Source organism: Lampris incognitus, chromosome 6 (assembly GCF_029633865.1).
Source record: "Lampris incognitus isolate fLamInc1 chromosome 6, fLamInc1.hap2, whole genome shotgun sequence".
Lineage (NCBI taxonomy): Eukaryota > Metazoa > Chordata > Actinopteri > Lampriformes > Lampridae > Lampris > Lampris incognitus.
Genome location: NC_079216.1, coordinates 40,099,070 through 40,114,215, shown reverse-complemented (window position 1 = coordinate 40,114,215; position 15,146 = coordinate 40,099,070). Strand labels below are relative to the sequence as shown.

Below are 15,146 nucleotides of genomic sequence, written 5' to 3'. Positions count from 1 at the left end.
AAACTGACATGGTTGGGGTCAAGGGATATGAAAGCTATTTCATTAACAGAACCCAATCAAAGGGTGGGGGGAGGTTGCATTATACATAGATAAAAATTACAAAAGTTATTCTGTTGGTAAAATGCCATTTGTTTTGGATAATATCATGGAGTGTATCACAGTAGAAATAGACATGGGGAAATCAAAAAATATACTAATTAGCTGCATTTATAGAAAACCTGGTTCCTACATTGATACCTTTAGAGAAAAGTTATCAGAACTTTATACCAACATAAATAACAAGAAAATGGTTTTTATCTGTGGGGATTTCAACATTGACTTGTTAAACCCACATGATCCCAATTCAACTTCAGAGTTCATTAATTCCATGTACAGTACCAGTCTATAGTATATCCCGTAATTACAAGACCAACCAGAATAACAATGCAAAGTGCAACCCTAATTGACAACATACTGACCAACGTCATTGACCGCAAAGTAGTAAGTAGAATAATAATAGATGACACTAGTGACCATCTGCCGGTCTTTGCAATAATCCAGAACTATACCATGACCAAGCAAGATATCAAAACCTTCAAAATGACAAGGCACATAACACAAGATGCTATCAATTATTTTAAAGAAGACCTAATGAAACATGAATGGAATAAAGTTTATGCAGAAGATGCAAATGAGGCCTATGAATAATTTCTGTCCATTATAGTAACGCTGTATGAAAAAAATTGTCCACTAGTAAGAAAAGTAGGTTAACAAATATATGCCGAAAAACCATGGTTAACTAAAGGAATACTAAGTGCATGTAAGAAGAAAAACATATTATATAAAGAATCTTTAAAGAAAAGAACAATAGAAGCTGATCAAAAATATAAGATATATAAAAACAAATTAACAAGAATTAGGAGAATCAGCAAAAAGGATTATTACAGTAAATTACTACAGGACAGCAAAAACAATATTTAACAAACATGGAATGTATTAAATGATATTATTAAAAAAGGAAGTGGGAAGGCAGGATACCCTAACCATTTCCTGACTAGTAATAATTCAACTATTAATGACATGGCCATGGTTGCAAATGAGTTCAATAAAATTTTTGTCAGTGTCAGTCCTGATTTGGCTGGGGAAATTGCAAAGAACCGTAGTGGAGATAATGTGGAAAGCAAGAAAACGTCTGTTAAAGAATCCATATTTATAAGGGGAACAAATAAAAAAGAAATTATTGACAGTTAAAAAGTTCAATAACAAGAAGTCCATTGACTGGAATGGAATAGACATGTTTGTGGTCAAAAATATCATCGAATGCATTGCAAAACCTTTGTCTCACATCTGTAACCAATCCCTACAAACTGGTGTTTTTCCAAACAAAATGAAAACAGCCAAAGTTATACCAATTTATAAGTCTGGTGATAGACATGTCCTTTCAAATTACAGACCTGTTTCCTTGCTTCCACAGTTCTCAAAAATACTAGAAAAAATATGCTCTTCAAGAATACATGACTTCATCACAAAACATAATGTACTGTATGATCAGCAATATGGTTTTGGAGCAAACAGAACAACTTTATTTGCACTTATAGCATTTGTAGATAAAATAACAATGGCAATAGAAAACAAAAAATATGCAATAAGGGTATTTCTGGATCTAAAAAAAAGCATTTGACACCGTAGACCATGAATTATTACTGAAAAAAAAACTACAATCATATGGAATTAGAGGAACCACACTCTCCTGGTTAACCAGCTATCTAAAAGACAGATATCAATAGGTTGAATTACAAAACTTCAAGTCTCACCTACTGAGAGTCACATGTGGGGTCCTCCAGGGCTCAGTGTTGGGGCCATTACTGTTTATTCTGTATATAAACAATATTTGTGAAGTGTCTGAATCTCTGAAAGCCATTTTATTTGCTGATGACACACATTTATTTTGCTGTGGGGATCATCTGGATCAACTCCTGGATATAGTGGAAAAGGAACTGATGAAGTTAAAGACATGGTTTGATGCTAACAAACTAACATTGAATTTAAGTAAAACAAAATGTATAATCTTTGGTAATCGTAAAATTAACTCAATCAATAAACTCATGATTAACAATGTAGAAATAGAGAGAGTGACTGAAATTAAATTTCTTGGGGTAATAGTGGACAATAAATTATGTTGGAAACCACATATAAATTATACCAAGGCTAAAGTATCCAAATCAATTGCAATACTATTCAAAGTCAAAGATCTTCTAAATCAAGCTTCACTTTACACCTTGTACTGTTCCCTCATACTTCCATACATCACCTACTGTGTGGATGTGTGGGGGAACACATAAAACCTACACCGATTCAATCTTCATTATTCAAAAAAGAGCCACAAGAATAGTAAACAAAGCCAATTGCAGAGAACCAACAAACCAACTCTTTATCAAACTAAAAACACTAAAATTCAAAGATCTGGTGGACTTTAAAACTGATCAAATCATGTACAAAGAGTTAAATCATAAAGTACCCAACAGTATCCAGAGGTTGTTCCAGTTGAGGGAAAGTAATTATGACCCGAGAAGAATATGTACATTTAAACAAAACCCAGTAAGGACAAATGCAAAATATCATTGTGTCACAACCAAAGCTGTCAAGACATGGAATAATTGCAGCGATGAAATGAAAACATGTGAATCAATAATCGAATTTAAAAGACTCTTTAAAAATAATACTTTGAACAGATATGGGATGGAGCTGTGACATCTTGTTTGAGTTGTTCTTCAGTTGTTTTGATGTTTGCTCTGCACTTGCTTTGTTCTTGTTGTGTTGAATGAATGATCTTTGTATGGTTTACTAGACGTCATGGTCACTGGTGGTAGATGACTGAGTTTTCATTTAAATCACACAGTTCACTGTTGAAATATCAAAATAGAAAAAGGAGGTACGACTAGAAAAGTTTTTTTTAACTTCTGCCTACTCCTTTTCGAACTGAAGAGATTTGAAACAAATGTTTGATGATGATATCGCTTGCTTGTTTTGATTTTTTTTCTCTTTTGTTTTCTTTTATTATACATTTTAATTTTATTTTTTAACGCTCAAAATAAACAAATATACTACTAAAAGTAATCGAACCCAAACTGAACTGTTTATATCTGTGTATAATCTTTTCTTCGCGTGTGTGTGTTTTTTTTATATGTATGCCCATTGTGTAAGCAACATTTTGTTCATGTATCCATACTTAAGTCTTTATGCCATTGATTTTCTCTATCTACCATATTTTTGTTTAAATGTACCCTACTCTATCCCCAATGGACAGTTCACATGCATCAATGTTCTACCGTAGCTTGGCCCATCCCCCTACCCAGTTCAAATGTACCAATGTTCCACCATAGATCCGCCCATCCCCCTAACCTGAAATTGAACACCGCATATAGAACGTAGGCAACCGGTACAATTAAGGACGTTTACTCTAACCATGTAGGCAGCTAATGAGTGCATTGAGCATGAAACAAGCTTGTTCTGCCAGTTAACAACATTGAGCTATAAAAAATATATCTTTGCTCCTGAATTGTTGAGCTCTTTTTTCTACATCGAAGGTTTCATTGCAACATCCTGTGGACGTGTGTGTGTGTGTGTGTGTGTGTGTGTGTGTGTGTGTGTGTGTGTGTGTGTATATAGATAGATAGATATAGTATATACACACAAACACACACATACACCTCCCCCACCCATTACAAAACCACTTATCCTGCTCTCAAGGTCACGGGGATGCTGGAGCCTATCCCAGCAGTCTTTGGGCGGCAGGTGGGGAGACACCCTGGACAGGCCGCCAGGCCATCACAGGGCATATATCTACTACTACTACTACTTTCAGCTGCTCCTGTTAGGGGTCGCCACAGCGGATCATCCATTTCCATTTCTTCCTGTCTTCTGCATCTTCCTCTGTCAAACCCGCCACCTGCATGTCTTCTCTCACCACATCCATAAACCTCCTCTTTTCCTCTTCCCTGGCAGCTCCGTATTCAACATCCTTCCCCCAATATACCCAGCATCTCTCCTCCACACGTCCAAGCCATCTCAATCTCGCCTCTCTTGCTTTGTCTCCAAACCGTCCAACCTGAGCTGTCCCTCTAATATACTCATTCCTAATCCTGCCCTTCTTCATCACTCCCAATGAAAATCTTAGCATCTTCAACTCTGCCACCTCCAGCTCCGCCTCCTGTCTTTTCGTCAGTGCCACTGTCTCCAAACCATATAACATAGCTGGTCTCACAACCATCTTGTAAACCTTCCCTTTAACTCTTGCTGGTACCCTTCCGTCACAAATCACTCCTGACACTCTTCTCCACCCACCCACTCCAACCTGCCTGCATCTTCACCTCTCTTCTGCACTCCCTGTTACTTTGGACAGTTGACCCCAAGTATTTAAAGTCATATACTTTCGTCACCTCTACTCCTTGAATCCTCACCATTCCGCTGTCCTCTCTCTTATTCACGCATAGGTATTCTGTCTTGATCCTATTGACTTTCATTCCTCTTCTCATTCCTCTTCTCTCCAGTGCATACCTCCACCTCTCCAGGCTCTCCTCAACCTGCACCCTACTCTCACTACAGATCACAATGTCATCCGCAAACATCATCATCCATGGAGACTCCTACCTGATCTCCTCCGTCAACCTGTCCATCACCATTGCAAACAAGAAAGGGCTCAGAGCCGATCCTTAATATATATACAGTGGTGTGAAAAAGTGTTTGCCCCCTTCCTGATTTCTTATTTTTTTGCATGTTTGTCACACTTAAATGTTTCAGATCATCAAACAAATTTAAATATTAGACAAAGATAACACAAGTAAACACAAAATGAAGTTTTTAAATGAAGGTTTTTATTATTAAGGGAAAAAAAATCCAAAGCTACATGGCCCTGTGTGAAAAAGTGATTGCCCCCTAAACCTAATAACTGGTTGGGCCACCCTTAGCAGTAACAACTGCAATCAAGCGTTTGCGATAACTGGCAATGAGTCTTTTACAGCGCTGTGGAGGAATTTTGGCCCACTCATCTTTGCAAAATTGTTGTAATTCAGCCATATTGGAGTGTTTTCGAGCATGAACCGCCTTTTTAAGGTCATGCCACAGCATCTCAATTGGATTCAGGTCAGGACTTTGACTAGGCCACTCCAAAGTCTTCATTTTGTTTTTCTTAAGCCATTCAGAGGTGGACTTGCTGGTGTGTTTTGGATCATTGTCCTGCTGCAGAACCCAAGTGCGCTTCAGCTTGAGGTCACGAACAGATGGCCGGACATTCTCCTTCAGGATTTTTTGGTAGACAGCAGAATTCATGGTTCCATTTACCAAAGCTAGTCTTCCAGGTCCAGAAGCAACAAAACAGCCCCAGACCATCACACTACCACCACCATATTTTACTGTTGGTATGATGTTCCTTTTCTGAAATGTTGTGTTACTTTTACGCCAGATGTAATGGGACACACACCTTCCAAAAAGTTCAACTTTTGTCTCGTCAGTCCACAGAGTATTTTCCCAAAAGTCTTGGGGATCATCAAGATGCTTTCTGGCAAAACTGAGATGAGCCTTTCTGTTCTTTTTGCTCAGCAGTGGTTTTCGTCTTGGAACTCTGCCATGCAGGCCATTTTTGCCCAGTCTCTTTCTTATGGTGGAGTCATGAACACTGACCTTAACTAAGACAAGTGAGGCCTGCAGTTCTTTGGATGTTGTTGTGGGGTCTTTTGTGGCCTCTTGGATGAGTCGTCGCTGCGCTCTTGGGGTGATTATGGTCGGCCGGCCACTCCTGGGAAGGTTCACCACTGTTCCATGTTTTCGCCATTTGTGGATAATGGCTCTCACTGTGGTTCGCTGGAGTCCCAAAGCTTTAGAAATGGCTTTATAACCTTTTCCAGACTGATAGATTTCAGTTACTTTGTTTCTCATTTGTTTCTGAATTTCTTTGGATCGCAGCATGATATCTAGCTTTTGAGGATCTTTTGGTCTACTTCACTTTGTCAGGCAGGTCCTATTTAAGTGATTTCTTGATTGAGAAGAGGTGTGGCAGTAATCAGGCCTGGGTATGGCTAGAGAAATTGAACTCAGCTTTCCAAAGATGTGATAAACCACACTTAATTTATGTTTTAACAGGGGGGGGGGGCAATCACTTTTTCACACAGGGCCATGTAGCTTTGGATTTTTTTCCCCCTTAATAATAAAAACCTTCATTTAAAAACTGCATTTTGTGTTTACTTGTGTTATCTTTGTCTAATATTTAAATTTGTTTGATGATCTGAAACATTAAAGTGTGACAAACATGCGAAAAAATAAGAAATCAGGAAGGGGGCAAACACTTTTTCACACCACTGTATATATATATATATATATATATATATATATGAAATTATAATTATAGCCAGCTGCCTCACTGATAGCTTTTTTGTCTATAACTTTATTTTTTACTTTATTAACTGCAGGGGCAAAGTCAATATACACAATGGAGCTCTGGCCTTTCCAATGCTGCATTCTCTTTGGTTTCTAAGTCTCAGATAATGAGCCAGCTATCTAGGCCTGATGCAACTTCTCAATCACACGGTTCACTTTAAGAGGCCACTGAACACTTGAATTACTGTTCTAATGCCTACCATTTTGTCTTCCACCTTGTACTTTGGCCCAATCCAATCAGTTCCTGTTGACTTCCCGGACCTCTTTGATTGCGCTCTTGCAAGAGGAATTGAATGTTAAATCTTGTGATGGGGTTTAAGAAATGAAACATGGTGCCTCACTTTCAAACCAGTAAATGCAAAAACAGCAGGGTTGAAAATCCCAGCAGTTCAAAACAGATCTGCTGTCTGTCTGCTTGTCTAGGTACAACTTTATAATAAGACTACCCTTATAAAGGCTTTATGAATGGTTTATAATGAGTTTATTGGGTTGTGAACACTTTACAAATCATTAATAAGCTGTTATAACACAGTAGACAAAAAGGGCAACCATGACCTGTTGCTTGCCAAATAGTGAGCCCACATTTATTTGCACTTTTAAGCCTCAAATCTCATTGGTTACTTAGATAGCAACTAGCAAGATCTGAGATTTAACAGAATAGATTAAAAAAAGTGCAGTGAAGTACCTTGAACTTGAACTTGCCAAATAATGGCACACATCAACGTATAAAAACTGTTAGAACTTGTTTATAACTGTTTATTAATGATTTATAGTGTTTACAACCTAATTATAAGCCATTTATATATAAATCTTTTATAAGGGCAGTCTTATTGCAAAGTGGTACCTCTGTCTGTCAAACACACGTGTTGCCACACAGTACATGCATGCAGTACTTACTGTGTGCAGAAATGTGGAGATGTTACAGGAAAACACAGATCTTCAAACTATTATGATGGAAATGATAAGTGTGTATGCACAATATGCGTCGAACATTTCTCAAACATTGCTTCTTTTGTACAGTGTGAAATATGTTTACTATCAAACCTCCTCTTGTTAAGAGTCTGACTTGCATTTGACACAGGAAACCTTGAAGTTAGAGCCTGTGTGTGAGCAAAATGGTCAGCTAAGCAGCTTAAGGTATTATAAGGAATTATTGTTATAGTTTGGTTGGTTCTGCCTGAAAATCGTTTATATGCGGCCCTTTATATTCTTCACTAAGGGGATATGTTAGATTTAGATGAAAAAACAGGAAACAAAAACACAAGTACAAGAACGTAAACTAAAGTCGCTTGGGGATCATTCCTGTGAGGCATGCAAAGAGAACAAGAGCATGAAAACATCAGGGAAAAGTTTTCACTGAAGTGACTTCAAGCCAAAAGTCTGAACCAGCCCAACACATGGCAACATTATCGTAGCCTGCATCACAGTCACCTTGACAAAATGTCAATGCTATTAAATTCCTTTTTTAATTGCTGTCTACAAGTGATCGTTTTACTCTTTGCAAGCATCTGCCACTTCTGACAAGAGCTCCTCTTTAGAGTGTAGACTTAAGCAACACTTCTCATCAGTCTGTGTAAGATGGAGCTTCTGAGATTTTTAATTTGCACCATTAATGTCAAATTCAAAATACATGAGAAAGACTAAATTTAAAAGCTTGTGCACACATTACACAGGTTTGCATTATCATGTAAATTTGCCTGTGGACACTCAAGACTCACAAATAAGTACACAAAACACTGATGGTTGCCTCACAGCAAGAAGGTTCTGGGTTCAAACTCCAGGCCATCCCAGGTCCTCTCTGTGTGAAGTTTGCATGTTCCCCCCGTGTCTGCGTGGGTTTCCTCCGGGTGCTCCGGTTTCCTCCCACCATCAAAAAGACATGGCAATCTATTCTGTTGCCTACCAACACAGGATTAGCGGTGTGAATCCCTGTGTTACCTCTAGCTTGGTCGGGCATCCCTACAGACACAATTGGCCATGTCTGTAGGTGGGAAGCCAGATGTGGGCATGTGTCCTAGTCTCTGCACTATTACCTACTCTGGTCAGTCAGGGCACCTGTTCAGGGGGGAGGGGGAACTGGGGGGAATAGCATGATCCTCCCACATGCTACGTTCCCCTGGCGAAACTCCTCACTGTCAGGTGAAAACAAGTGGCTGGTGACTCCACATCTATCGGAGGAGGCATGTGGTAGTCTGCAGCCCTCTCCAGATCAGCAGAGGGGGTGAAGCATCAACTGGAATGGCTCGGAAGAGTGGGGTAATTGGCCGGATACAATCAGCTCTGTGCATAACTGTAGTCCACTGACTTCTGGTTTCTACTGCAGCGGCCACACCAGTGTCCTGTTTGTTGACGTGTGCTATGGACAATGGCATGTTTTTCGCGATGTCTACAAGATTTACAATGGATAAATGTCAACGACATGCACAGAATTGTCGACAAACTTTCACCTGCACCTACTAGCAAACGGGTGAAAAGCTTCAAGTTGTACATATCAAGTTGTGTCCACAATTATGAGGATGAGCAGATGGACAGACGGAATTATGGACGTAACTTCCATCCAGCCATCCATTATCCGAACCGCTTATCCCGTTCTCAGGTTTGCGGGGATGCTGGAGCCTATCCCAGCAGTCATTGGGCGGCAGGTGGGGAGACACCCTGGACAGGCCGCCAGGCCATCACACAGGGCCCACACACACACATTCATACCTAGGGACAATTTTAGTACAGCCGATTGATTCACTTGACGTACATATCTTTGGACTGTGGGAAGAAACCGGAGCACCCAGGGGAAACCCACGCAGACATGGGGAGAACATGCAAACGCCACACAGAGGACGACCCGGCATGACCCAAAGGGTTAGAATACCCCAGGGCTCGAACCTACGACCTTCTTGCTGTGAGGTGACTGCGCTAACCACTGCGCCACCATGCCACTGGATGTAACTTGATCTGTACAACTTGAAACTTTTCACCCGTTTGCTAGTAGGTGCAGGTGAAAGTTTGTTAAAAATTCTGTGCACGTCGCTGACATTTATCCATGGTAAATCTTGCAGGCATTGTGAAAAATATGCCATTGTCAATAACACGCGCCAACAAACAGGAAACTGGTATGGCCGCTGCAGTAGAAACTGGAAGTCAGTGGACTACAGTTATGCACAGAGCCGACTGGGCACAAAAAAAGGGGGGGGGGAGACATGCATGTTAGGCCTAATGCCTGTGTCCCTGACCAAGGCAATGGAAAGAACTAGAGTTGGTCTCTGGGTGCTGTAGCTGCCCACTGCTCCTATACAGTAGGACAGGTTAAATGCAGAGAACAAAATCATTGTAACCTGTACAATGACAAAATAAAGTGGCTTTCATTTCATTAGTATTGTATATAATATGGAGAATATAAGCAGAACACATCATGAGTTATCTCCCTTTTCCCTCAACCACACAAAGGTCTACTCTTTGGTTAACCTCAGCTACCTAATGAATATACATTTTCCTAATGCCTATACCATAAGTTGAACATCTGGTCAACTCAAGTTAATGGGGGGGGGGGAGATATAGGATAGCAAGGCATTGAAAGAGTTAAGCAAGACATAGGGAAAAAAGGAAATAACTTCCCATTCCCCCATTTCAGAAATTCGTTACTCCTCTCTGGCAAGTTCAGGCAGACCCTAGCACCACATAACACGGCCTCCTTTAAGGCAGATTTGGCCAACATAGTGACACAGGCACGAAGAAACAAATACAGAATGAATAAATGATAATTGTTAATTGTTCATGTTAATTTACTTTCACAGTATCCAAAAGTCAGAAAAAATGGCCTTGATCTAGCTCAACAAATACAGACCAACTTTCACACATGCTCTTTTTTTGCTGAAATTAGTTAGGTTTAAAGTTGCTGTTTCAATCTAAAATTGTATAGGTTTACCACCACTGCACTCAGGCTTTGCGTCATTTTACATATATGTGTGTGCTGCTGATTGTGAATCTATTTCAATTCTTTCTTTCATATTTCATATCTATATAATTGATGATGGGTTTTTCAAATGAACTATCTAGGACTGTGCAGTCTCACAGACAAAAGGTTTGAATATAACACATTTACAAGTCCCCAAATGTCATCAATACATTGACACTCAACATATTGATTGCGAACGTATTGATGAATGAGGACATAATTGAGCACTTCCACTCAGATCTACAGTCTTTGCATTTTGGGCCCAGAGTTCCCAGAAGTGCTCCTGCACGCACGCACACACATACACACACACTACCTCCTCGATATAAGCGTGATAAACAAAGCAACATCTGATGACTAATTCACTAGGACAATATTGTGAAGGTAATAAGCAGGGTCGTAGGCCAGGGCAAAATTTTAACTGAGTTCCAGAAGCATAAGTAGAGCAAGTTTATTTTACACCTGTGCATTTTTACTTTTATTACAGGAAAATCTGAGTTTCAGATATATTATTTCATGCATTCTGGTGAATTTCTAATGCATGTGAATCCCAATGAACAACAAATAATTTTTTAGGACAAATAGTTGAAAATATTCTGGAAAAAAAACTTTAACTAGTTTCTAAAATAAATAAGTAAACAGCCATACCAACATGTATCCTGGCTCTGCCAAATGACAGAAGCTAAGCAGATGTGGGCTTGGCTAGTACTTGGATGGGAGACCTCCCGCGAACACTGAGTTGCTTCCGGAAGTAGTGTTGGTGAGCCAGTAGGGGGAAGTCTTCCCTCTGGTCCTAATAAATACAACAAATATAAAAAAAATCCCAATGCCCCAGTGCAGTGATGGGGACACTGTAGTATCGGAGATGCCATCCTTCGGATGAGACGTTAAACCGAGGTCCTGACTCACTGTGGTCATTAAAGACCCCATGGCAATTACTGGCAAAGAGTGGGGGGTTCCCTGGTGTCCTGGCAAAATCCTCAACCTGGCTCTCTCCATCTGGCCACCTAATCATCCCCCCATGTAATTGGCTCAATGATTCCCCTCTTTCCACCTCAAGCTGATGTGTGGTGAGTGTTCTGGCGCAAAATTGCTGCCGTGCATCACCCAGGTGGGTGCTACACATTGGTGGTGGTTGAAATCAGTTGCCCCCTTCAATGTGAAGCTCTTCGGGTGTCTAGAAAAGCGCTATATAAATGTAATTATTATTATTATTATTATTATTATTAAGTACAACATAATCTGACTGCCTATGATTATTCATCTACATCATTATCATTATTTTTGTCACACACATAACTTGAGGCAGCAGCATGGTGGCACAGTGGTTAGCACGGTCGCCTCACAGCAAGAAGGTCCAGGGTTCAAGCCCCGGGGTAGACCAACCTTGGGGGTCATCCCGGGTCTTCCTCTGTACGGTGTTTGCATGTTCTCCCTGTGTCTGCATGGGTTTTCTCTGAGGGCTCCGGTTTCCTCCCACAGTCCAAAGACATGTAGGTCAGGTGAATCGGCCATACTAAATTGTCCCTAGGTATGAATGTGTGTGGGTGTGTGTGTGGGTGTATGTCAGCCCTGTGTGATAGTCTGGCGGCCTGTCCAGGGTGTCTCCCCGCCTGCCGCCCACTGACTTGCTGGGATAGGCTCCAGCATCCCTGCGACCCTGAGGGCAGGATAAGCTGTTCGGATAATGGATGGATGGACATAACTTGAGGCAAGTGTTCTGATTAATTAGATTGTTAGCCTAATTGTATATGAAGGTGTAGTTCATGAGAACTGAATAATTTGGAAATATGAGAAAATTCACGAGTGAAAGTGCACTACTGAGTTGGGTAGCCCATTATACTAAAATGATGAAAAATGTCCTTCGGAACTGCTGCTGTCCTACAGGTGGTGAATGGACCAGTTCAACAGATATGTTAACATGGTAAATATGTAATGTTAATATTTACCTAGGGTGACCATATTTTGGTTTTCAAAACAGAGGGAACTAGTTAGTAGACACTAAAATGTTACTCACTACTGGTAGGCTCTCATTCTTATTCCTCGGGAAAATTAGATGTGACAGAAACACGGTTGCTTATCACTGAAGAATAAGTTCTAATTGGCTGAAATAAGTCTTATTTGGCAGATGTTGACTGTTCTGCCTAAGCTATGCGCTAAAATTAGCCTAATAGATGCGTCAGCAGGGGGATTTACACCAACGTCAAAACACTTACATTCACAAAATAAAATCATGTTCATTCACACACACATATAATGCAAAACGTCTGCCTGAGAGGGAAAAAAAATTACCGAGCTCCAGACCTCAGCAACTTCATAGCTGGCTGCGGGGGTGGTAATAACTGCCACACAGTTTTATTATTTATATTGCAACACTGTGTTGCTTGGATTTGATTGCATTGACTGTGTATTTCCAATTCTGGTTGCCAGCTGTGGTTTGTTTGTTTGTTTGTTTGTTTGTGGCTTTGCTAACTTTTTAACTTAACTCCTACAGTCCTTTTGGATTATTCAAATTGATTTCATGGTTTGCCTGTTTTATGGACTCTTACCCAAGCATCAATTATTGCACTGACTCCCTGCAATCTTGCTGAGAACGTGTAGACTCATCTCTCAGCTCAACGGCCAACTTCCACTTTCTTTTCTGTGAACATTGATCAACCGGTTCAATATCACTATGCCTTGTGAGGACTACCTAAAAGCAATAAATGACATTACTAACCTTAAAGATGATGTCCAACGGCTCTCAGATGAACTCTGAAAAAACGACTCCCTTTTATCCAATTTTACTGACACTGCAGTCACACAGTCCAAAACAATCTCAGTCATGAACTCAGTCATCAGAATCAGAATACTTTATCTCTGACAACATCCTCTGGGACCCATCATCTCGTTGCCTGCCCTCCTCCTGCTCCACTCCCACCTCACAGGCTACCTAGTCAGAGATGGCAGTCAGACGTGGCAAGACAGAAAGACCCCGAGCTGCCTCGCCTCAACCCATAAATCTCTAATGTCAGTTTACCACGTTATCAGCTGATGCCATGGTTCACCCATTGATGCCCCTGTGGCTGTTGCCATTTCCATGGCCAATGTTGCTCCTTCCCACGTGAAACTGGTCCCTGCTCCAGCTGGGACTACTACTGCAATGGCTGCCCCAGCTGCTGCCGTGGCCGACCCACCTCCTGCTGCTGCTGCTGCCAACCACAAGTCCTCCTACACGGGTCCCTCTGCATCGTCCTCCCTGGTGTTCGGGCAAGTTGGTTACTCCCAGTCCCAATGCCACTTCCTCAGGCCAACAACATTCATCCCCTCCCAAGACTATCCCTGACAGCACTGTCAATCAGTCACTCACTCCTCTCTTCCAATCTACTGCCTTGATCATCAGGGACTCCACAGTCCAAAACATCCATTTCGTAAATGCAGTCACACACTGCTTTCTTGGAAGTATTATCCCAGACATCCTAGATAATCTCCCAGGACTCCTTGATTCATTTCCCACATTTATGAAAGTAATAGTCCACAACAGCTCCAATGACACTGCCCGTCAGCAGTCTGAGCTGACAAAAGGTGATTTTATTCATCCTTGCAATCTCATCAACAGTTGTGGAAAAACTGCTTTTATTTCTGGCCCAATTCCCACACTGGGTCGAGGTATAGGGCATTTTAGCAGGATTCTCAGCCTTCATACCTGGCTTCAGTCCGTGAGTATAGTGCACAACATTGGTTTTATTCATGAAGCTAACTTGTTCTGGGAACACTCGGCTCTGTATAGAAGAGAAGGTCTTCACCTGAATATGCTAGGTAGTCACATGCTTGCTGCTAAATTGCAGCATGCTGATATGTCCTCAACACTTGACTGACTATTTACATCACACATGTGCCTTTCTGAACCCTCCTCTTCCCCTTTGCCCACAACAATATCTGTCTCGTTCTTTGCTCACACCAGCTCCCCCTTGTGGTACGATTGCACTGCTGTTCTATCCCTTCCCATCCGTACCATATTATCAACAGACCTCATTACCCTCACTGTCACCATAACAAAAGACATGTGAATCAGTTGAATCTCCGTCCCCTTCCTCAGCCCTCACAACTTATCATAAAGCAACATCATCTGAAACTGGTTTTGCTCAACACACGTTCATTCAATAACAAAAGTTTCATTCTGGATGAATTTATGACTGACAGTAACCTTGAGTTCTCTGCTTCACTGAAACCTGGCATAAGCCCCTGGACCATTTCTCATTAAACCAGACCACACCCACAGGATTCACATACATTGATAAACTGTCTTGAGGAGCAGGGAGGTGGTGTTGCTGCTGTTTACATGAAGGACATTAAAACAACCACCATTTCCATTCCTGTCACTCATTCTTTTGAACACTTTGCCTTCAAACCCTCTGGTCCCACTCCCTTGATCACTGCCATTATTTACTGCCCCCGTCCCCTGTCCAAGCCAAACCCTTTCTTTCTTTCTGACTTCTCTGATTTTCTGACCCAGCCATGTGCAATCTCACCTATATGTTTCCTCCTGCATGATTTTAATATTCACATTGATGACATCGACTCTAAATCTGCGATAGAATTCCTGGAAATGCTACAATGCTTCAATTTCACACAACATATCAACTTCACCACTGCTCCACTGGTCTCACAAAACATCAACTCTCCAGCCTCAACCTCAATATCGCTGACCATCTGCCAATCAACATGGACATTGACATCCCTATATATCTTCGTCCCAAAAGTCAAAGGCATAATATCCTTCAGAAATCTCAAATCTCCCCCTCAG

The 15,146-nt window shown here is 41.0% G+C and overlaps 1 protein-coding gene across 1 annotated transcript in view; it reads left to right on the top strand.

Annotated features, from left to right (window-relative positions):
- cdh13 (cadherin 13, H-cadherin (heart)) overlaps positions 1-13,685 on the top strand; it is a 678,090-nt gene extending 664,405 nt beyond the window's left edge. The window contains 1 exon segment of the mRNA XM_056282406.1: positions 13,486-13,685. Within this exon segment, the coding sequence (XP_056138381.1) occupies positions 13,486-13,685 (200 nt within the window).
- Positions 13,686-15,146: the final 1,461 nt, after the last annotated feature.